The sequence below is a fragment of the Rhinopithecus roxellana genome, chromosome 21 (genome assembly GCF_007565055.1).
Source record: "Rhinopithecus roxellana isolate Shanxi Qingling chromosome 21, ASM756505v1, whole genome shotgun sequence".
Lineage (NCBI taxonomy): Eukaryota > Metazoa > Chordata > Mammalia > Primates > Cercopithecidae > Rhinopithecus > Rhinopithecus roxellana.
Genome location: NC_044569.1, coordinates 48,038,211 through 48,061,925, shown reverse-complemented (window position 1 = coordinate 48,061,925; position 23,715 = coordinate 48,038,211). Strand labels below are relative to the sequence as shown.

The 23,715-nt window shown below is 43.6% G+C and overlaps 1 protein-coding gene across 3 annotated transcripts in view; it reads right to left on the bottom strand.

The window, feature by feature from the left end:
- MYO5B (myosin VB) overlaps positions 1-23,715 on the bottom strand; it is a 387,050-nt gene that overhangs the window by 39,922 nt on the left and 323,413 nt on the right. For all 3 annotated transcript variants that reach the window (XM_030925854.1, XM_030925855.1, XM_030925856.1), the window contains exons 23-27: positions 14,562-14,646; positions 13,122-13,270; positions 11,937-12,056; positions 9,881-10,021; positions 5,913-5,978 (exon numbers count right to left, since the gene is read on the bottom strand). In XM_030925854.1, the coding sequence (XP_030781714.1) occupies positions 5,913-5,978; positions 9,881-10,021; positions 11,937-12,056; positions 13,122-13,270; positions 14,562-14,646 (561 nt within the window). The remainder of the gene's footprint in view (positions 1-5,912; positions 5,979-9,880; positions 10,022-11,936; positions 12,057-13,121; positions 13,271-14,561; positions 14,647-23,715) is intronic.

Sequence of the window (23,715 nt, the reverse complement as noted above, 5' to 3'; positions counted from 1 at the left end):
TCTGCTGCAACCATCATTCTACTTTCTGTCTCTGAGTTTGACCCTTCTAGGTACCTCATATAAATGGAAACATGAATTTGTGTGAAAGACAGTTTTGATGCATTCAAATGCTATGCCATTCCATTTGGAGAATAAGGGAGTCCCATTCCCTGACCCTCCCTCCCACCAATCTTCATCATCTGCCTTCTTCAGGCCAGGCACTGTGCTAGGTGCTGCGGGCACAACACCTGCTTAGAACCTACCAATTACACTAAAGTACAGATCATGGCACTGCGGCCTGGAACACACCATGACATGAGTGAATCCAGAGTGACTGCGGAACACAGGAGAATGCCATCCACTGACTCAGGCAACAGAACAGGTCTGAACAGCTAAAAGACAGGAGCAGCTAGCTATGTGAAAAAGGCAGACAAGAGGTCTCCAGGTACAAAGGCCTCAGAGAAGGAGAACAAGCAGGACTTGCTGGGGAAAGGCTGTCATGCAGAAGGCAGAGCAGAGGGGGTGGGGGTCAAGAGATTCCAAAACCCAGGGAAGGGAGCTGGATCCAGGAAAAAGCAGTGAGTTGGTCATCACAGAGCTTCAGAAGGGTTTCCCTGGTTTCCATGGGGAGATAGGCCATCTGGCTGGAGTACAACGTGGCATGGCCCATGGCAGGGAGCAGAGGGAGATGGGAATGAGCTGCAGAGATTTAGGAGGTGGAATTGGCAAGACCTGGAGACTACTTGGATGTGGGAAGTAAGTGGGAAGAAAGTCTAGATGCTTGAGTGACATGTGTATCATCTATTGAGACAAGATGGGGTTTCAGGGTTCAGATGTGTTCAGCTGTAGTCTCCATGGCACAGTGAGCAGTTAGAATTAGGGGCTAGAGATGGATCAGTATGTTGGTGAGGACTGAAGTCTTGGGAGGATGTGTGGGTGGGTGGGGGTGAAACTGCCCCAGGAGAGTGTGCTGAGGCTGGGCCCTGCACACCACATGCTTCCAATTTCCTGTCCCTGGGTAGCCCCAGGACTTCAAGCTCCTAGGTTAGCTGGACATTGGACTGGGCAGGAACCTTTCTGTAGAGTTGGGGTATCTATTTCTTAAACTTCAGTACATCCCCAGAGAGCACTCTATGAGACAAAGTAGATATTTCACACAGGATGAACGTTACCACCGGAGGCGGCACAATTTTGAATGAGGGTTCATTGAAATTCTATATGTAGTCAACACTAAATCACCATTCTATAACTTTGTAAGATTTTAAACCAGTAAAACTGATCTGTGTTCCATAAAACAAGCTAAAGTTGTGAAAATGGCTCTCACAAATCTAGCCACAGTAAACAGTAATGGATGCAGTTTGTTTTAAAATTCTGAGGAATTTTAATAAAATGAACAGTCCAGTTCTCTCTCAAAAAAAAAAGCCTAGTTTCATCACAGGATTATTTATAAAAGTAAAACATGAGAATATATTCATCAATTAGAGAATGTATAATTGTGATAATGTCATCGAATTTTAATCAACCATGGAAATCATGTTTCCAAAGACATGTAGAAAAATGCTCGTTATAGTGAGGGAAAAAAGCAGAAAAATTATATATATAACAGCTATATAAATATGCATATAAAAAGCATTAGAAATAAATATTCAAATAATATCAAAGACTGCCTTTAAGTGGCAGGAATATGGATTTTTAAAAAATTCTCTAAATTTTCCTGTATTTTAAAATTTTTCTAAGATGAACAGAATTACTTTAATAAATTTACAGATAAAATGAAAAATGTCTATAAAAAGGATACATTAAGGAGAAAAAAAACCACTCAAAGTATCTTCTCAATTGAGTCTTTTCTGATGCATGTTCAACATTGGATAAGCCAATGGCTGGATAGTCAGTTGAGGTGAAAAGTGTTTAAGTGTCAAGCTGGACTCTCAGTTCTCTATTATTCTTGCACAAACTCTGAGTCAGTGGGTACCATCTCCTGATTTGAATCCAGCTCTGGCTGATAGCAGGTCGATAAAGAAAAACCAACACTGCTGCTGGCCGTAAGCAGTGTCTGTCTGCCCAGCTGGCTTCCAAGTCAGCACAGTCATGGCTGTTTTTGGCTACCAGGCCTGTCTCAGGCACCAGGGAATGGTGAGCTTCCTCCTCTGCTGACCCTAGAGCCACCCCTCCTACCCTCACCATCCCTACACTCATTCTCCTCTGCTTTTGCACACTGGCCGGGGCTAACAGTCACTGCAGGGAGACCCATCTTCCATCCACCCTACTCAGGCCTCCAGAGACAATGCTCTGCAGGAGTGACTGGCCCTGAGAACCCTTCTACATGACCTTACCCCAAATGGGGGCACCTAAGCCTCATGCAGGGTACATAGTCAGTGTGCTTCTACCAAGAGCTGCAGTTACCTTTTGCATTCCAGCAGGATCAGCAGAAATTTTTAAAATTCTGGTAAAAGGGTTTAAGCAAAAAATCGCTACTTGTCAAGGGGTCTTCCTAGAGTAGCCTCATCTCGTGCATGTACCTGTGGGCAGCTTTTTCAAATCCAACTGGAAAAGGATCAGGCTGGAAGAGGCAGCTGAGTGGTCAGGTGTGTCGACTCATCATCTTAGTGCTTTGACCTACCTGCTCAGGTAGAGTCTATACTTTTGGAGGGCACAGTACACTTCCCACCCCTTTGCACACTTCAGAGCATTCAGGAGGGATGTGCATGGGGGGAGCTCACTAAATATAAGCTGACTGTGTTCTGCCTAAAAGCCCAATTTCCATCATTATAAAAAATACTAATAAGTGGTCATAAAGTCCCCTGAATGCTGGGCTGGGCCTGGTTAAGTGAGAAGCACCCAAGCCAGCCTCTTCAACATGAGTGCTTCCTTACAGTGGGTAATTTTAACCCCAGGGGTCCCCAGGACCAGCCTCTGTGACACGGCCCATAGGTAAAATCATTTCATCAGAGACAATGCTGAGAAAACCAGGTCTCACACCCTCAGAATCCTGGCCTAAGTCAACAGCAGCAGAGTGGAGCAGCTATTTAGACTTGTGGCAGTTTAAGACAAATATTTATTGTACCCTCTCTGTGCTGGGCCCCATGCTTGGCAGTGGAGGCAAGGCCTGTAAAATCAAGAAGGGGCATCTTCCTCAAGGACAGCTAAACGGGAGGAGGAGTTTTTGCACTGATTTTAATGCAGGAGTCTGGGAGGCAGCTTCGTGGGTAGGGTAGTACAGTGGTTCTCAGACCTGAGTGGGCAACAGAATACCTTGCAGGGCTTGTTAAAACACAGATGGCTGGGCCCTGTCCCAAGCTTCTGATTCAGTGGGTCTGGGAGGGGACCTGAGAATCTACATTTCCAGCAAGTTCAGTAATGCCTGATGCCATCAGTCCCACATCTACTCCTGGGAACTACTGGGCCCCTCTCACCAGTTTTGAAAGGATGGGTGGCACTGATGTCCCCAAAGTGCTAACTATAATAGTTCACATGCTCATTTTCATCCCCAGGGACTAAGCCTCCCTTGGGAAAGGCGGCTGAAGGCTGGCACGCAGAAGTCCCCTCGCTGCAGGCATTTATCCCACTGAAAGACTCCCAGGCTCCTTGGAGGGTTTTGAATCTGTAGAATATCACATGAGGAAAGTAAGTCTAATCAACAACTCCAGAAGGATATCTGTATGACACACTCTCCCATGCCATCTGTGTGGCCCTGGTTGTTTAAAAGTCAGATGGTGCTGGGAAACCGGACATCCACAGCAAAAGAATTAAGTTGGGCCCTTACCTCAATCTTCAACAAAGATTAACTCAAAGTGGATCAAAGGCTTAAATGTAAGACCTAAAATTATAAAACTCTCAGAAGAAAACACAGGGCAAAAGCCTTATGACATCAGATTTGACAACGATTTCTTAAACATGACACCAAAGGCACAGGCAACAAAAGAAAATAGACAAACTGGACTTCATGAAAATGTAAACATTTTGTACACCAAAAGACACTATCAGAGTAAAAAGATGACCCACAGAATGGGAGAAATCATTTGCAAATCATGTATCTGATAAGGGATTAATATCTAGAATATGTAGAGAACTCCTAAAACTCAACACAAAACCCCAAACAGCGTAATTCAGAAATGGGCAGAAGACTGAAAAGACATTCTTCAAAGGCTACATAGAAATGACCAATAAGGCCGGGCGCGGTGGCTCAAGCCTGTAATCCCAGCACTTTGGGAGGCCGAGACAGGCGGATCACGAGGTCAGGAGATCGAGACCATCCTGGCTAACGCGGTGAAACCCCATCTCTACTAAAAAAAAAAATACAAAAAACTAGCTGGGCGAGGTGGCAGGCGCCTGTAGTCCCGGCTACTCGGGAGGCTGAGGCAGGAGAATGGCGTAAACCCAGGAGGCGGAGCTTGCAGTGAGCTGAGATCCGGCCACTGCACTCCAGCCTGGGCGACAGAGTGAGACTCCGTCTCAAAAAAAAAAAAAAAAAAAGAAATGACCAATAAACATGAGAAGATGCTCAGTATTACTATTAGGAAAATGCAAGTCAAAACTACAATGAGACATCACCTTACACCTATCAGAATAGCTACTATAAAAAAAAAATACTAAGTGTTGGCAAGGATGTGGAGAAATTAGAACCCTTGTGCACTGCTGGTGGGAATGTAAAATGTTACAGCTGCTATGGAGAACAGTACAGCAGTTCCTCAAAAAATTAACAATAGGATGACCACATGATCTAGCAACTCCACTTCGGGGTATATACCTAAAAGAATTGAAAGCAGGGTCTCCAAGAGATACTTGGAAACCAGGTTCAGTACAGCATTATTCAAAATAGCTAAAACGAGAAGCAGCCTAGATGTCTAACAAATGGAAAAGCAAAGTGTGATCCGCACACACACAATGGGACGCAGTCTTAGAAGAAGACGGACACATGCTACAATAGAGATGAACCATCAGGACATAATGTTAAGTGAAATAAGCCAATTACAAAAAACAAATACTATACGATTCTACTTGTGTGAGGAACCTAGAGCTGTCTAATGCAGAGAGACAAAGTACAATCGTGGTTGCCAGAGGTTGGGGGAGGAGGAACTGGGGAGTTGTTAATGGATGCAGAGCTTCAGTTTTAAAAGATGAAAAGAGTTATGGAGTGCTGGTGAGATGCTAGTATAACATTATGAGTGTATTTAATACTATTGAGCTGTACACTTAAAAGAGTTAATTACAATGGTAAATTTTTTGTGTATTTTACCACACTTTAAAAAATTAGAAATAAGCCATGGGAATGATTCAAGGCTGTTCTCCTGGGCAATGTAGCTGTTACCAGAGTTATTTATATTTTGACAAGTCAAGTGCAGCAGTAAGATGGGGGAAGGAATAGAACAAGGAGTTCGATCTGTAACAGATTGTGAACAGTCCATTGAGATAACTCACTACCTTCAGATCAACCAGCCAGAGTTATCTGTAGTCCTGTAAGTGACTGGCAGATAGGCTAAATTCCCACATTATCACGTCTTTGAGGATGGTAATGGGGTGGGCCTCTTCTGTAGCTCCTTTTCTGTGCACTCCTCCCTGCCGTGGGGCCTGCTCACCTCCCACTGTTCTACTGCACTGTCTCCCCACGTGCCAGCACAGGACACACTGGCAGATCCCTCTGCCCTACATCTGCCCATGCAAGCCTTGTTTTTTTCCTAAGTGATTTTTAGTGGCCATATTTTAACTGAAATTGTATTGGGTAGGTCATATATTTATTATCATTCCTGTAGTAGATACAAAATTTCCTTCATTCCAAAGGTGAAGAAACTGCAGCATGGAAAAAGGAAGCTACCTGCTTATGGCTCTCCTTGTTAGCAGACTATGGCTCAGGGCCTGATCTCCTGATGCCCAGATTTGTCATCTGCCCTCTGACGGGGGAGTGTTCCAGGAAGCCTGTCTCCCAAGAATCTTACCTTCAGACTATTGTAGGCCAGATCTGTATCCAGGTCCAAATCTATGTCAGTCTGTGGTGGTTCCACCTACATGGATAGAGAGACAAAGACGAGCATGGACCTCAAGCAAGATATTCCACAGAGGTGTTTCCAACTGTGGTCAAACTTGCTCATCCTGCCTGTGCGTGAATATCCAACACCCCCACCCTCCACAAGTCCACTTCCTTCCCACCTTCAAAATGCAGCTCAACACTCCAGCCTACCATGAAGTGCTCCATCAACACCTCCCTCCTGTCCCCCCTCCACCTTCACTCACACGGTCCCCACAGGCACTTATAGGTTAAATATGTATAACACTGTGTTATGGCTTGAATTTTGTCCCCCAAAAGATATTCTGAAGTCCTTACCCCTAGAAACTGTGAATGTGACCTTATTTGCAAATAGGGTCTTTGCAGATGTAATCAAATTAAGCTGGGGTTCTTAGGGTGGACGTTAATCCAGTCGGAAGAAGACACGGGGAAGATGGCCATGTGAAGAGGGAGGCAGAGGCTGGAGCCACGCAGCTGCCAGGCAGGGAACACCAGGATGGCCAGAAACATGGGAAGTTAAGAGAAAGGCATGAAGCAAATTCTCCCTTAAAGCCTTCAAGAGAATACAGGCTGTCAACACCTTGATTTCTGACTTCCGGCCTCCAGAACTCTGAGAGAATAAATTTTTGTGGTTTTGTCATCCAGTTTGTAGTGTTTTGTTTCAGCAGCCTTAGGAAGCTAACACACACTGTAAAACTATGTCTCTAGTAACAAGGTTAACAAGTTACGTTCCAATTTATGAGGGAGGAAACCTCCCCAGTGTGTTGTTTCCTAACTAAACTCTAAGCACCTTGCAGAGAGCTGCTTCCTCCATGACACTACCTGCAGGTAGTAGAGATGGCCCACAACACTCTGTAATGCTGTCTGACATCAGAACTCCAAAGCTAGTGCTTGTCTATGGCAATTTCTGGAGTAACAACTCACTAGGATTCAGCTGAGCGAATAATTCCTACAGTTATTTAGCTGCTAAACTGCCAATGAGAAGGGGTAGAAACAGCTTCATAAATGGTTAACTACTTGGAGTAGTTTCAAGTAGTGGGTGATAGTCCCTGAATAAGATGGACTTTTGGAGGTAAAAATGGAAAGATCACTTACTGAGATTACCTACGTGCTAGCTAGCAGTGTTAAGTCCTCCTGCTGTGGATGGACTAGGGTGCCCCAGGCTTGGAGACAGGAACAGGATCTGAGCATCTCCTGTACTCCTGCCAGTTGAAGGATGCCGACACTTAACTGCACTGTTTCCAGCCCTGCAACCTGGGGGTAAAGCCCCTCCAAGGTACCAGTGTCTGTTTTGCCTCCACCAACACCAGTGGTACAGGAGGCTGTGGCTGTCCAGGGTCTGCATTCAACCTGCTGCTCCGGTGAGAGTTCTGTACTTGTGTTCTATGTAGCATGGATTTGCCATGTGTCCATGGATAATATTGAGTACATTAGATTCTCAGAAAATGGAGATCACCTACTCAGACTCAAGGGGCTCTATTAAGATGGGCTGGCAGTCATGTTTGTAAGTGGGCAGCCCATAGGAATCACCCTATTGGCCAAGGTGACTTTGCCAGGCTTGAGAAAGGGAGGTGGCTGGGTGAGAGGTCAAATGCACTGACCATAGACTGTCATAGAGGCCCCACCCTCACTCCCATACTGATGGTACATCCCACGGGCTTCCCTGCCATTCCTCACTCAGTGCATTGCCTCTCTCTGCGGCTGAGACCCGAGCCATCTCTCTCCAGAATGAAGACCCAGGTAGCTCAGGATCCCTCTTTGGACCAACAGCAAATCCAAGAACTTGACCTCCAAAAGCTCCATTTCAGGGTGCTAAAGAGGGATCCCATACGCTCCCCCAACCCACTCCTGCCTTTCCTTCCTTAAACTGTCAGAAATAAGGCCATTGTCCCTAAAGAGAGATCCTTTTTTTTTTTTTTTTTTTTTTTTTTTTTTTATTATATATACTTAAGTTCAGGGTTACATGGCATTAGTGAGGTTGGTACATATGTATACCTATGCCATGTTGGTGTGCTGCACCATCAACTCGTCAGCACCCATAATTCATCATCTACATCATGGTAACTCCACAATGCAATACCTCCCTCCTCCCCCATCCCCCCCTCCCACGATAGACCCCAGTGTGTGATGTCCCCTTCCCTAGTCAAGTGATCTCATTGTTCAGTTTCCACTATGAGTGAGAACATTCGTGTTTGGTTTTCCTCGTTCTTGTGATAGTTTGCTAGAATGATGGTTTCCAGCTGCATCCATGTCCCTACAAAGGACGCAACTCATCCTTTTTATGGCTGCATGTAATTCATGGTGTATATTGCCACATTTTCTTAATCCAGTCTGTCACAGATGGACATTTGGGTTGAAGAGATCCTTAATATACATGACAGAGCTACGGCCCAGGCATAGAGTTCTAACTATTGTTCCGTGGTTATTTAGGAGGAAAAAGATACCCTTTTTTATTTGGTATCCAGAGAAGTTCTAAAGCCAAGATTCCAAAATTAGTTGGCATGTCTGGAATGGGGAGCCTGGAGAATGCATCTTTAGGTACAGCTGGATAGGCCAAGAACTTGTACGTCAGGCACCGTCTGATATCATCTGTGTAGCTTTTCATTGATTTGATTTGCACTTGCCTGTCAGGGCAGCTTTCCTTCTAATTCAGAGTAATTTAGAAGCCTACTCTTTTCACTTTCCATTCTGAATCAAGTCCACCTGAGAGATTTAAACCCATCAGCAAGATTTACCCCCCCCCCCCAGTTACTGCTGGGGGGTGGGGGGGACAAGAATTTGCTAGCAATATAGATCAGAATCTGTATCACAATTGATTGCAAAGGGAACACAGGTGTTGCAAAAAATGGGCACAGAAGTGAGGTAAGGGATGGGGACTGAGAACATGGGGTAGGTGTCAAACTCCACAATTAATAATTCAGGCCTGAGAACACACGAAAGGCCTTTTTCAAGCTCACTATGAGGTCAGCTGATGATATAACCCATGGCAGAATTGGCCTTGTACCCTTTAGAAGTGGTCCTTCTATCTCCAGAGAAATAAATGGTTCTTTCCTCCTTAGCACTGCTATATTCAATGGATTCTCTACTCCTATGGCACCAACCTGTTCACACTCAACTTGTATCTATTTAAGTGCTACCAAAGTTATTTTTTACTTTTCACATGTGTTATGTCCGGTTCTCTCAGACATAACATCTAAATTCCTCATAACATTTAAATTTCTCAATCCTCAAGAGAAATCCTGGGGATTTCTCTTACATTGTTATCTGCTGTCCTTTAATGAACATTTTGTGTACCTACTACATGCCTGGCACTGGCATAGTTCTGAATGCAGCGTGGGTGCCCAATAGTTCCTTGAGATGGAACGATTACTTTTGGGGCTACTAAGATTTCAAACAATATCCTTTCTAGACCCAAGAGGCTGCTGATAATCTGGACTGAGGCAAGGGTGCAGCCATGGGAGAGGAGGGTGAGTGACACACACTCGGTCTGCCTCTGACCCAAAAAGGCTGAACCCAAGCCCATGCCAGATCCCAGGTATGAAAGGCCGATAGGTTATCTCTGTGAACATTTGACTTCTGCTGTATTTACACACTTATTACACAGCCTGTTCCTCTGGCAGGGAGCTCCCCTCTTTGCAAGTAGGTGATGATGCCACAGACTTCCCCCTAGCTTCACCAGTGGAAACCTGGGGCACGAGGGAGCTTACTCCTGTTCAGCTGGGTGGTGTAGGGGCACTCAGAGAAGACTCAGCATGACTCCAATGCAATAAGGAGGAGCCCTCTGAGACTTAGCAGGAGCATGATCCCATGTGGTCACACATGCCACATGAGCCCTGGGAACATGAGCTGTATTGTTCTCTCATCCAAGCACCAGAAGAGCACTGCAGCCCCTTCACGTACCTGGACTTTCTTGCTGTCCTGCTGTTCTCTCTTCTCCAGCTGCACTTGCAGCTTCTTCCTCTCCTGCTCCAGCTCCCGTACTCTCTTCTGCAGCTTCAGGAAGACCGTCATGTCCATGGCTGCCTTCTCCAGGCCGATTTCCTTCAAAGGAAGACAGGCGCAGAAAAGAGGTTTTCCTAAATACATGCCTTAGGGAACACACAGCACTTCACTGTCTCCCTCTCTATCAGCCATCTGTCTCCTCTCTCCTCCCAAACATCAATTTGCATCTCAAATACAGAGCCAATGACAACCAACTAACATTTCTCATATCACAGTTGGTGCTCCAGGCTCATTTTCTGTCCAGATAACATCTGAGTCTCAGCCATTTATATTCCCCCTGTGCGAGCCACTTAAAATGACCAATCATATATTCCAAGAACAAATGGATAAAAACACAGGCACTTTCTTTGAAAGTTAAAAGAGCTCTCTTCTGGAAAATGGTCCCATGCCAGAGAAACTATAGAACTTGGGACATAGCGCTTTCTAACGAAGATTCAACATGGTTACCAATCACTGCAATGTGCCGTCAGCCATCACTTGATTGCATCTTGAAATGGAATCAATGCTTGCTCTGCCCTGGAACCTATTTATCCAACAGATCTTAAAGCATCTATTTCCCAGATTTTGTTCCTTTTGGATTTATGCCTGAGTTTGCCCTCCAGGACTCTAATGCGTGGGGACAGGGGTGTACAAACACGTGCATCTGTCTGTGAATGGGGAATGTGTATAAGCACATCCATGTGGATTTTTAGGCACATGTATGTACATGTGAGACAATATAATTTGGTTCCACCAGGATTTAATGAGCACTGGTTCCACCAGTGCTTCACGTTTAACCAGCACTGGACCAGTCTTGACTTCCTTGAAGAACATAAACCCAGTGATGACAATGCTTATGTCTACATATAGACAGTCACACATACAAACACCAGGGTGATATGCCTGGAGTTGAGGCTGACTGAAGCCTCCAGGGGCCTAGACTTAGAAGACTGCAATGTAAAGCCAAGCGTCTCAAGCCAGCACTTAGGCAAGGCTTACTAAGTGCGTCCAGCAGGCGGCAAGCCATGCAGAACCACACAACAGATAGGAGACCTTCAGATAGGACCTCCTTCTCTCCCTCCACCCCCTGCTCCAGCATTCTCTATTGCTCATGGTCTCTTATTTTTCTTTATAGCACTTAGCAGGACGTGCAATCATATCACGTTTCTTCCCTAACGGCTCATTGTCTAGCTTTCTGTCAGATGAGGGCAGGGACTTCTCCGGCTCGGTCACCACTGTTTCTCTAGCAACGACCAGCAGATCCTGCACAAAGACCTGCTCCAAACTCATTTGTTTTTATTCTGTCTCTCCTCCATGTTATTTCCACATACTTTACAAGGTTGTGTGTGTGGCGCGCACATGTGCCTGTGATTTTCTTTTCAAATGCCAGAGGAAAAATTGTATCTTTTGTACCTTTGACAAAATTACACACAGACCAGACAGTCCACTGTGTGGTACATTTAGTGACTGACTCTAAGAGGCTATTACCAAAAAAGATACGGTCACCCAGCATACTTTCATTCCAAATGTTTTTTGTTGTTCTGAGTTTTATCCGACTTCTAAGTGAGGGGGCAATTTTCTTGTGTATTTATTGATATTACTATATGCACTATGATATTAAGTTGGGATAAGTTGTATCTATTTTAATGACTTAGCTGTTCCTTCTTAAACCACCTATTTCACCTCTCTGCATCAGTTTCTTGGTTTTTCAAGAGGAATCAGAGATCCATCTTCCTCTTTCCTTTCTGGATAGGGTGTAAGGTAAACAATAATGTATTGCTTTGCACAGTAAGTGTTAACTCCAGAGAACTATCTCTAAATCCACTGCAGTCCAAGTGATCCTCTCTTGAGAATTAGCCCCTGGGCACTCTGATCAACACCAGCAGAAGAGTAAATCTCTCTTGGACAGTTCCACACAGAAAAAACACACACTCCCTCTGGAGAAGGGCAGTACCCAAGAGCCTGCATCACTCACCTCCACCTGCTGGAGGGCATCCTCAGTGTCTCCAATGTCAGATGTGGAGATGGAAGGGTAATTGGAGTCAGATTCTAAGCTACTTTGGTTTGATGGGTTCCGCCTATGACCTGGAGTTTGCTGTTCAACAAGAAAAATGTGACAGCTCATTAGGAACTAATGTTCTTGAGAACTTACTTCTCATGGTGGCAGGCCCTAGAGTTATCCTTCTGCCTAATTTGTAAACAAGAATAGATATCATTGCTTCTTGGAATGATGGCTAAATAGAGCTAGTCCTATGAAACATTTCACCTACAGTTCTTACTGTAGTCATCCACTTTTCGTCTCTTAATGAAATGCAGATTCCTAACACTTGGGTCAATTTCTCTGAGAAGTCCTGGAAAAACCTTTCACTCCCAGTCTTGCTTGTGAAATGCACAAAGGCAGTCACATTACCCACTTCTCCCTTGAAAAGAATGTTCCACAACTGCCCAGAATGGCCCCTCCCTTCAACCTGCACTTCCCAAATTTTATGAAAATAGTAGCATATTAAAAATAGTTTACCATTTATACTGTTCATTTAAAAATACTTTTTTTTTCTGCATCTGATTTGGCTGTCAGTGTGAAAACTGAGCTTGGTAGGACAATTTTAGACTTCTATGGATGCTCCTATTCAGCTTTTCTTCCTGGCTTCTATGCAATTAACTTACTCCTATCTTGTTTGAATACTCATTTCTGGAGGAAATGTTTACATGGGTTAAAAAAAATGACAGATCCTAAAATATCATAAAAATTGTCTCTATGTATACTGCATCTCATCAGATTAGGAGACACAATTAGGCCCTTGTGGGTCTCTCTGCCACACACACACTAATGAAGCTGAGAACTCCTACACCCCATTACTGTCTCAACACAGGAAATCTTCCCATAATAGGAACCAGGAAAGATAACACACTTGGGTGGAATGTTCCTTAAACTCATAACTGAGATCTCCATGACCCCAAAGTTGGAAAAGGAGCTGTCTGTCAGTAGGAATGAATCACCCAGCTCAGCTACTTTTGCCTCTCTGCAGTAATGGCAAGCGCTGCACATACGACACATAGACTGAGCATCATGTATCAGAAAGCAGTGCCTGAGATCATGGGGTCAGAAGCTGGACAGGAGCCGGGGACCCATGCCATGGCACAGCAGAGGCACCCCCCTTGCCTTTATGATGGTCATCTCATCCCGAAGGTTGTCGTATCTCTGCTCCAACTGTGAATATTCCTTCACAAGGTTCTGGTACCGGGATCGCTCCTCCTCCAGTTCTTTCTTCATGAGGAGATTTTCCTTCACAGAGTTCTGGGCAAATTCATCTGGAAAGCAACATGCTAAGCTTCAGTTTTTCTGGATGGATTCCCTCACATGTATTGACTCATGCTTTCTGATTAATCTCTTGTTAAGAGGCTGCCCATGACGAGCTCATCAGAGGCTCCTATTGAATCTATTAGGCTCCTCACCTACTGCAGAGCAAAGGTGAGTCTCCTTACTCTGGCTTAGTCTTCAGAGAGGGAGAGCAAGACCTTGCTCTCAGGGAATGGGGAGACAGAAGTTGGCAGCATAGGTGAGAATTCCCTCAGTTGATGCCCCAGCCTCTCTTCTGCCAACTGTCACAGCAAATGCTGGCAGCATTCCTGGAAGAACGACGGCTTATTCACACTGCTTTCCTAGTCCTGATCTTTCAGTTCTTGGGAGTGCAGGGAGATGAAAGGAGACTGGGGTGAAAGGAGGGAAGGCAAATAGAGAAGAAAAGGGCACTCCCCTGCCAAAACTTGTCATTCACATTAACGGACAGAAGTGTTTTAAAAGGACATTTAAAAACAGTTCATGCTTTCAAAAAGATGTGATATTGGGTGGGACTGTGAGGTCATGTGGTTCCATCCTCTTGTGACATGAGGAACCTGAGGATGGGAGAAGGGGATTTGCTCTAAATGACGGTGAGTTGGGGCAGAAACTGGGGTCTGTGGACTCCCCCTGCTCCTCCACAGCCGAGTGGCACATGGGGACTGATGACAGCCCAGGAGCTGGTGGGCACTTGAGAGAGGCTGACCTGGGATCTGATTCAAGACGCTTTCTTCAGTAAACATTAACAGATGACCCAGGGGGGTAGAAGAAACCATGATGCGTGGATGGACACGAAAGACAAATGTGAAACCCAGCGATGAGGACAGCTCCCGAGCGCTCACTGAAGCAGCCCATGAGTCACGCACCCTCCTAAGCACTTCACAGGCTGCCTCTTCCTCATTCCTTCCATGAGTCCCCTGATGTCTGGACCTTTATGTCCACATAGCAGATGAGCAAACTGAAGGCCTGTTCAAGGCCGCACAGAAGCACATGGCAGAATCATGCTTCGAGTGCAGGCCTCCCTGACTCCAAGTCTCATGTACTATGTTGCCCATCACACATGTCTCACCTCTTCAGACTCTTGAGGCCAAATGTTATAGCAGGATCTTAAAGGTCATTATTCTTTCTTCATCTTCCTCTATTAAGATCCTTTCTCCACTGTAGCCTCCAGTCTAATTGCATACTTGCTAGGAGTCTTTGGGGGAAGTCAGTGAAGAAAAGAGATTAAAACCCCAAATAAAACTCAAGTGCTTTGGTACTTACCTTTAGACTGGCACAGGATTTGGTTGTTGAGCTGTTCTTTCTCATCTTTCAAGAGAGCATTTTCTTGCTCCAGGTCTGCAACTTGCTGGAAGAGAGCAACAGGGGAAAAATGTCTCATGATGCTGGGAAGAGGAAAGGCTCCTCTTGTGGGATCTGAATTTTAACTGGATATGTGTAAATGCTCTTTTTGTTTAAGAAAATTGATTTGGGTAAAGCTTCTTTTGTTTTCAAGGAAAAAATGTGTACTAAAAGAAAAATCCCATTAAAATAAGACAGATGAGCTCAGCACTATTTATGGTCATCTAATGTCCAACAAAACATCATGAAAATTCTATCCCAAGCTCACATGCCTTGTTGAGGAACTTACAAAGATAACAGGTTTTCTGAAGAGAGCTGAAGGCCTGTGGATCGTGACCAAGTCAGCAATCCACTGAGGCTATATGATCAAACAGCAAACTGTGTATCATGAATGCAGGATGTGGGCAAACTCACAGCTACACCTGCCACCAGAAGGTTTGCTGAGTGCAATCATTCCCTGGCACCGTGCTCCTTGAGGTTATCTACTAGAACATCTGGAGACTACTGTTCAGAGAATGCAGTTATGCAAGTCTGCACTGAGTCAAGCTGCTGACTGACAATCACCCCCTTCTCCCTATCCCTTTTATTCAATAAATATGAAGGGAGCTAAAAGCTCAGGCCCTTGTTTACTAGAAGCAAGGAGCCCCCAGACCCCTTCTTCCAAATATACTCTTTTGCTTTGTCTTTATTCCCGCATTCATCCCCTTTTGTTCAGTCCAACGGGGACTGGTTCCACGTCAACTTTCATGTTTTTGTATTTGTTTGCCTTTCTTGCTAAATTTTTGAGCTCTCAATCTGGTCTTAGGAAGGCCAAAAGCTCACAATGAACAAATTATCTCTGGTCTTCATCCCACTTGCTTTACCTGTCTTACTGGACCAGCAAAGTTCAAATTCTGGAAAAGAGATGACTTGCTATTGACATTCAACTGTCTAATCTAGTGTTGGACTTCTGATGATGTTGACAAAACCAAAATAAGGTGATTATTGCCAGAAAAAAAGGTATAAAAGAAAAAATACTAATTAAAGAAACATTGTAGTCTACTCAAAGAGGAGTAAGAATTAAAACTGTGAAGAGCCCAGGCATGGTGGCTCACGCCTGCAACCCTAGCACTTCGGGAGGCTGAGGTGGGTGGATCACGAGGTCAGGAGATTGAGACCATCCTGGCTAACATGGTGAAACCCCATCTCTACTAAAAATACAAAAAATTAGCTGGGTGTGGTGGCAGGCACCTATAGTCCCAGCTACTCGGGAGGCTGAGGCAGGAGAATGGCGTGAACCTGACAGGCAGGGGTTGCAGTGAGCCGAGATTGTGCCACTGCACTCCAGCCTGGGAGACAGTGAGACTCCGTCTGAAAAAAAAAAAAAAAAAAGTGGGGGGGCAGATCCAACATGGCTGAATAGGAACAGCTCTAGTCTACAGCTCCCAGCTGAGCGATGCAGAAGACAGGTGATTTCTGCATTTCCAACTGAGGTACCGGGTTCATCTCACTGGGGCTTGTTGGACAGTTGGGGGCAGGACAGTGGGTGCAGCCCACCAAGCGTGAGCCAAAGCAGGGCAAGGCATCACCTCACCCAGCAAGAGCAAGAGGTCAGGGAATTAATTCCCTTTCCTAGCCAAGGGAAGCGGTGACAGATGGCACCTAGAAAATCGGGTCACTCCCACCCTAATACTGTGCTTTTCCAATGGTTTTAGCAACTGGCACACCAGGAGATTATATCCTGCACCTGGCTTGGAGGGTCCCACACCCACGGAGCCTCCCTCATTACTAGCACAGCAGTCTGAGATTGAACTGCAAGGTGGCAGCAAGGCTGGGGGAGGGGAGCCCACCATTGCTGAGGCTTCAGTAGATAAACAAAGCGGCTGGGAAGCTCGAACTGGGTAGAGCCCACCACAGCTCAAGGAGGCCTGCCTGCCTCTGTAGACCCCACCTCTGGGGGCAGGGCATAGCTGAACAAAAGGCAGCAGAAACCTCTGCAGGTTTAAATGTCCCTGTCTGACAGCTTTGAAGAGAGTAGTGGTTCTCCCAGCACAGGGTTTGAGAGCTGAGAACGGACAGACTGCCTCCTCAAGCAGGTCCCTGACCCCCAAGTAGCCTAACTGGGAGGCACCCCCCAGTAGGGGCAGACTGACACCTCACACGGCTGGGTACCCCTCTGAGACGAAGCTTCCAGAGGAATGATCAGGCAGCAGCAATTGCTGTTCAGCAATATTGGCTGTTCTGCAGCCTCCGCCACTGATACCCAGGCAAACGGTCTAGAGTGGACCTCCAACAAACTCCAACAGACCTGCAGCTGAGGGTCCTGACTGCTAGAAGGAAAACTAATAAACAGAAAGGACATCCACACAAAAGCCACATCTGTACGTCACCATCATAAAAGACCAAAGGTAGATAAAACCACAAAGATGGGGAAAAACAGAGCAGAAAAGCTGAAAATTCTAAAAATCAGAGTGCCTCTTCTCCTCCAAAGGAACACAGCTCCTCACCAGCAATGGAACAAAGCTGATGGAGAATGACTTTGATGAATTGAGAGAACAAGGCTTCAGATGAGCAAACTTCTCCAAGCTAAAGGAGGAAGTTCAAAGCCATTGCAAAGAAGCTAAAAACCTTGAAAAAAGATTACACAAATGGCTAACTAGAATAAGCAGTGTAGAGAAGTCCTTAAATGACCTGATGGAGCTGAAAACCATGGCACAAGAACTACGTGACAAATGTACAAGCTTCAGTAGCCGATTCGATCAACTGGAAGAAAGGGTATCAGTGATTCAAGATCAAATGAATGAAATGAAGTGAGAAGAGAAGTTCAGAGAAAAAAGAGTAAAAAGAAACGAACGAAGCCTCCAAGAAATACGGGACTATGTGAAAAGACCAAATCTATGTCTGATTGGTGTACCTGAAAGTGACGGGGAGAATGGAACCAAGTTGGAAAACACTCTGCAGGATATTATCCAGGAGAACTTCCCCAATCTAGTAAGGCAGGCCAACATTCAAATTCAGGAAATACAGAGAACGCCACAAAGATACTCCTTGAGAAGAGCAACTCCAAGACACATAATTGTCAGATTCACCAAAGTTGAAATGAAGGAAAAAATGTTAAGGGCAGCCAGAGAGAAAGGTCGGGTTACCCACAAAGGGAAACCCATCAGACTAACAGCAGATCTCTTGGCAGAAACTCTACAAGCCAGAAGAGAGTGGGGGCCAATACTGAACATTCTTAAAGAAAAGAATTTTCAACCCAGAATTTCATATCCAGCCAAACTAAGTTTCATAAGTGAAGGAGAAATAAAATCCTTTACAGACAAGCAAATGCTGAGAGATTTTGTCACCACCAGGCCTGCCCTACAAGAGCTCCTGAAGGAAGCACTAAACATGGAAAGGAACAACCGGTACCAGCCATTGCAAAAACATGTCAAATTGTAAAGACCATTGATGCCAGGAAGAAACCGAATCAACTAATGAGCAAAATAACCAGCTAACATCATAACAACAGGATCAAATTCACACATAACAATATTAACCTTAAATGTAAATGGGCTAAATACTCCAATTAAAAGACACAGACTGGCAAACTGGATAAAGAGTCAAGACCCATCAGTTTGCTGTATTCAGGAGACCCATCTCAGGTGCAGACACACACATAGGCTCAAAATAAAGTATAGTGGAAGATCTATCAAGCAAATGGAAAACAAGAAAAGGCAGGGGTTGCAATCCTAGTCTCTGATAAAACAGACTTTAAACCAACAAAGATCAAAAGAGACAAAGAAAGCCATTACATAATGGTAAAGGGATCAATTCAACAAGAAGAGCTAACGATCCTAAATATATATGCACCCAATAAAGGAGCACCCAGATTCATAAAGCAAGTCCTTAGAGACCTACAAAGAGACTTAGACTCCCATGCAATAATAATGGGAGATGTTAACACCCCACTGTCAACATTAGACAGATCAGCAAGACAGAAAGTTAACAAGGGTATCCAAGAACTGAACTCAGCTCTGCACCAAGCAGACCTAATAGACATCTATAGAACTCTCCACCCAAAATCAACAGAATATACATTCTTCTCAGCACCACATCACACTTATTCCAAAATTGATCACATAGTTGGAAGTAAAGCACTCCTCAGCAAATGTAAAAGAACAGGAATTTTAACAAACTGTCTCTCAGACCACAGTGCAATCAAACTAGAACTCAGGATTAAGAAACTCAATTAAAACCATTCAACTACATGGAAACTGAACAATCTGCTCCTGAATGACTCTTGGGTACATAACGAAATGAAGGCAGAAATAAAGATGTTCTTTGAAACCAGTGAGAACAAAGACACAACATACCAGAGTCTCTGGGACACATTTAAAGCAGTGTGTAGAGGGAAATTTACAGCACTAAATGCCCACAATAGAAAGCAGGAAAGATCTAAAATTGACACCCAATCATCACAATTAAAAGAAACTAGAGAAGCAAGAGCAAACACATTCAAAAGCTAGCAGAAGGCAAGAAATAACTAAGATCAGAGCAGAACTGAAGGAGATAGAGACACAAAAAACCCTTAAAAAAATCAATGAATCCAAGAGCTGGTTTTTTGAAAAGATCAACAAAATTGATAGATCACTAGAAAGACTAATAAAGAAGAAAAGAGAGAAGAATCAAACAGACACAATAAAAAATGATAAAGGGGATATCACCACCAACCCCACAGAAATACAAACTACCATCAGAGAATACTATAAACACCTCTATGCAAATAAACTAGAATCTAGAAGAAATGGATAAATTCCTGGACACATACACTCTCCCAAAACTAAACCAGGAAGAAGCTGAATCCCTGAATAGACCAATAACAGGCTCTGAAATTGAGGAAATAATGAATAGCCTACCAAGCAAAAAAAGTCCAGGACCAGACGAATTCACAGCTGAATTCTACCAGAGGTACAAGGAGGAGCTGGTACCATTCCTTCTGAAACTATTCCAATCAATAGAAAAAGACGGAATCCTCCCTAACTCATTTTATGAGGCCAGCATCATCCTGATACCAAAGTCTGGCAGAGACACACACACACAAAAGAGAATTTTAGACCAATATCCCTGATGAACATTGATGCAAAAATCCTCAATAAAATACTGGCAAACCAAATTCAGCAGCACATCAAAAAGCTTATCCACCATGATCAAGTGGGCTTCATCCCTGGGATGCAAGGCTGGTTCAACATATGGAAACCAATAAACATATTCCAGCACATAAACAGAACCAAAGACAAAAACCACATGATTACCTCAATAGATGCAGAAAAGGCCTTTGACAAAATTCAACAGCCCTTCATGCTAAAAACTCTCAATAAATTTGGTATTGATGGAACGTATCTCAAATTAATAAGAGCTATGTATGACAAACCCACAGCCAGTATCATACTGAATGGGCAAAAACTGGAAGCATTCCCTTTGAAAACTGGCAAAAGACAGGGATGCCCTCTCTCACCACTCCTATTCAACACAGTGTTGGAAGTTCTGGCCAGAGCAATCAGGCAAGAGAAATAAATAAAGTGTATTCAATTAGGAAAAGAGGAAGTCAAATTGTCCCTGTTTGCAGATGACATGATTATATATTTAGAAAACCCCATCATCTCAGCCCAAAATCTCCTTAAGCTGATAAGCAACTACAGCAAAGTCTCAGGATACAAAATCAATCTGCAAAAATCACAAGCATTCTTATACACCAATAACAGACAGAGAGCCAAATCATGAGTGAACTCCCATTCACAATTGCTTCAAAGAGAATAAAATACCTAGGAATTCAACTTGCAAGGGATGTGAAGGACCTCTTCAAGGAGAACGACAAACCACTGCTCAATGAAATAAAGGAGGACACAAACAAATGGAAGAACATTCCATACTCATGGATAGGAAGAATCAATATCATGAAAATGGCCATACTGCCCAAGGTAATTTATAGATTCACTGCCATCCCCATTAGCTACCAATGACTTTCTTCACAGAATTGGAAAAAAGTATTTTAACGTTCATATGGAATCAAAAAAGAGTTCACATTGCCAAGACAATCCTAACGCAAAAGAACAAAGCTGGAGGCATCATGCTACCTGACTTCAAACTATACTACAAAGCTACAGTAACCAAAACAGCATGGTACTGGTACCAAAACCTATATAGACCAACGGAACAGAACAGAGCCCTCAGAAATAATACCACACATCTACAACCATCTGATCTTTGACAAACCTGACAAAAACAAGAAATGGGGAAAGGATTCCCTATTTAATAAATGGTGCTGGGAAAACTGGCTAGCCATATCTAGAACGCTGAAACTGGATCCCTTCCTTACACGTTATACAAAAATTAATTCAAGATGGATTAAAGACTTAAATGCTAGATCTAAAACCATAAAAACCCTAGAAGAAAACCTAGACAATACCATTCAGGGCATAGTCATGGGCAAGGACTTCATGTCTAAAACACCAAAATCAATGGCAAAAAAGCCAAAATTGACAAATGGGATCTATTTAAACTAAAAAGCCTCTGCACAGCAAAAGAAACTACCATCAGAGTGAACAGGCAACCTACAGAACGGGAGAAAATTTTTGCAATCTACTCATCTCACAAAGGGCTAACATCCAGAATCTACAAAGAACCCAAACAAATTTACAAGAAAAAAAAAAAAAACCCATTAAAAGTAGGTGAAGGACATGTACAGACATTCTCAAAAGAAGACATTTATGCAGCCAACAGACACATGAAAAAATGCCCATCATCACTGGCCATCAGAGACATGCAAATCAAAACCACAATGAGATACCATCTCACACCAGTTAGAATGGCAATCATTAAAAAGTCAGGAAACAACAGGTGTTGGAGAGGATGTGGAGAAATAGGAACACATTTACACTGTTGGTGGGACTGTAAACTAGTTCAACCATTGTGGAAGACAGTGTGGCGATTCCTCAGGGATCTAGAACTAGAAATACCATTTGACCCAGCCATCCCATTACTGGGTATATACCCAAAGGATTACAAATCATGCTGCTATAAAGACACATTCACACGTATGTTTATTGTGGCACTATTTGCAACAGCAAAGTCTTGGAACCAACCCAAATGTCCATCAGTGATAGACTGGATTAAGAAAATGTGGCACATATACACCATGGAATACTATGCAGCCATAAAAAAGGTTGAGTTCGTGTCCTTGGTAGGGACATGGATGAAGCTGGAAACCATCATTCTCAGCAAACTGTTGCAAGAACAGAAAACCAAACACTGAATGTTCTCACTCATAGATGGGAACTGAACAATGAGAACACTTGGACACAGGAAGGGGAACATCATACACTGGGGCCTGTTGTGGGGTGTGGGGAGGGGAGAAAGATAGCATTAGGAGATATACCTAATGTAAATGTGGAGTTAATGGGTGCCGCACACCAACATGGCACATGTATACGTATGTAACAAACCTGCATGTTGTGCACATGTACCCTAGAACTTAAAGCACAATAAAAACAAACAACAAATGTGTGTGAAGAAAGTTTTTTAAAAATGTTTTTGCTATTTATTATTAGAGCAACTATTTGTATGGGTTTTTAAAAAGCAACAGTTCAGCTGTGTTCTAAGAGAATTTGAAATCATTAGTTGGTATATAGGAGGATGGGAAAGGGATTTTTTATAACATGGGGGCTAAATTGCAATTGATTCGCCTTTGTGCTTGGATCCCCCAGAGATTCATTCTGCAGTTAAGTGATTTTCCCTACTAAATTCACATCCCTGCCTTTGTGACATGGATGAGGGCATAGTTGAGCATTGCAAAAAACAGGCAGGGAGAGAATGAGGAACACATGCCAGTGCCCCCTCAAAATTCAGGCTTCCAGACCTGAGATCTCCCTTCCCCTATGGCTGGCTGATCCATCACCATTCCCCACAGAATGATCCTCAGTGATCACATCCTAAGTGTGTTATATGGCAAAGACAACAAATTTCACGGCTGCACAGATCCCGGGCTCTATACACCTGTTTCCCCCTCTATAAAATGTAAACCCGGCTGGGTACAGTGGCTCACGCCTGCAATCCCAGCGCTTTGGGAGGCTGAGGTGGGCAGATCACGAGGTCAGGAGATCGAGAGGATCCTGGACAACATGCTGAAACCCCATCTCTACTAAAAATACAAAAATTAGCTGGGCGTGGTGGTGCATGCCTGTAATCCCAGCTACTTGGGAGGCTGAGGCAGGAGAATCACTTGAACCAGGGAGTCGGAGGTTGTAGTGAGCCAAGATCGTGCCACAGCACTCCAGCCTGGCAACAGATCAAGACTTCGTCTCAAAAAAAAAAAAAAAAAAAAAAAAAAAAAAAGAGGAAACTGACTTCACAGAGTTTTTCATCATTTACTGAGATGACGCATGTGAAGTATCAGGGAGAAGTCATTGCATAGAGCAGTTGATTAATATATGTAGATGGTTTCACATTACTCTTACTGGGCATGAAATGGATATACACACTTTAAAACCATTTCAGCACTTACCAAAAAGTTAAGCAGTATCTACTCTTTACAAATTATTCCAGAAATTAGAAGGAACACTTCCCAATTCCATTCTATGAAGCCAGTGTTACTCTGAACCAAAACCAAAGACATTACAAAAAACCAAAACTACAGCCCAATATCTCTTATGAACATAGATTCAAAAATCCTCAACTAAATACTAGCAAACGGTTATGATAAAAACATTCAAAGTATAAATAGAAGTGAACATCCTCAACCTGATAAAAATTCCATAGCTAATACCACACTTTATGGTGAAAGACTGAATGTGTTTCCCCTAAGATCAGGAAGACAAGGGTGTCTGCTCTTGCCACTTCTATTCAGTATTGTATTGAAGGTTCTAGCCAGGGCAATAGGCAAGAAAGACAAAAAGCATCCAGAATGAAAAGGAAGAAGTAAAACTACCTCTATCTGCAGATGACACAATCTTGTATATAGAAAATACTAAGAAATTCACTTAAAAATTATTAAAATAAATGAGTTCAGGTTGCAGGGTCCAACTTCAATATACAAAACTCAATTATATTTCTATATATT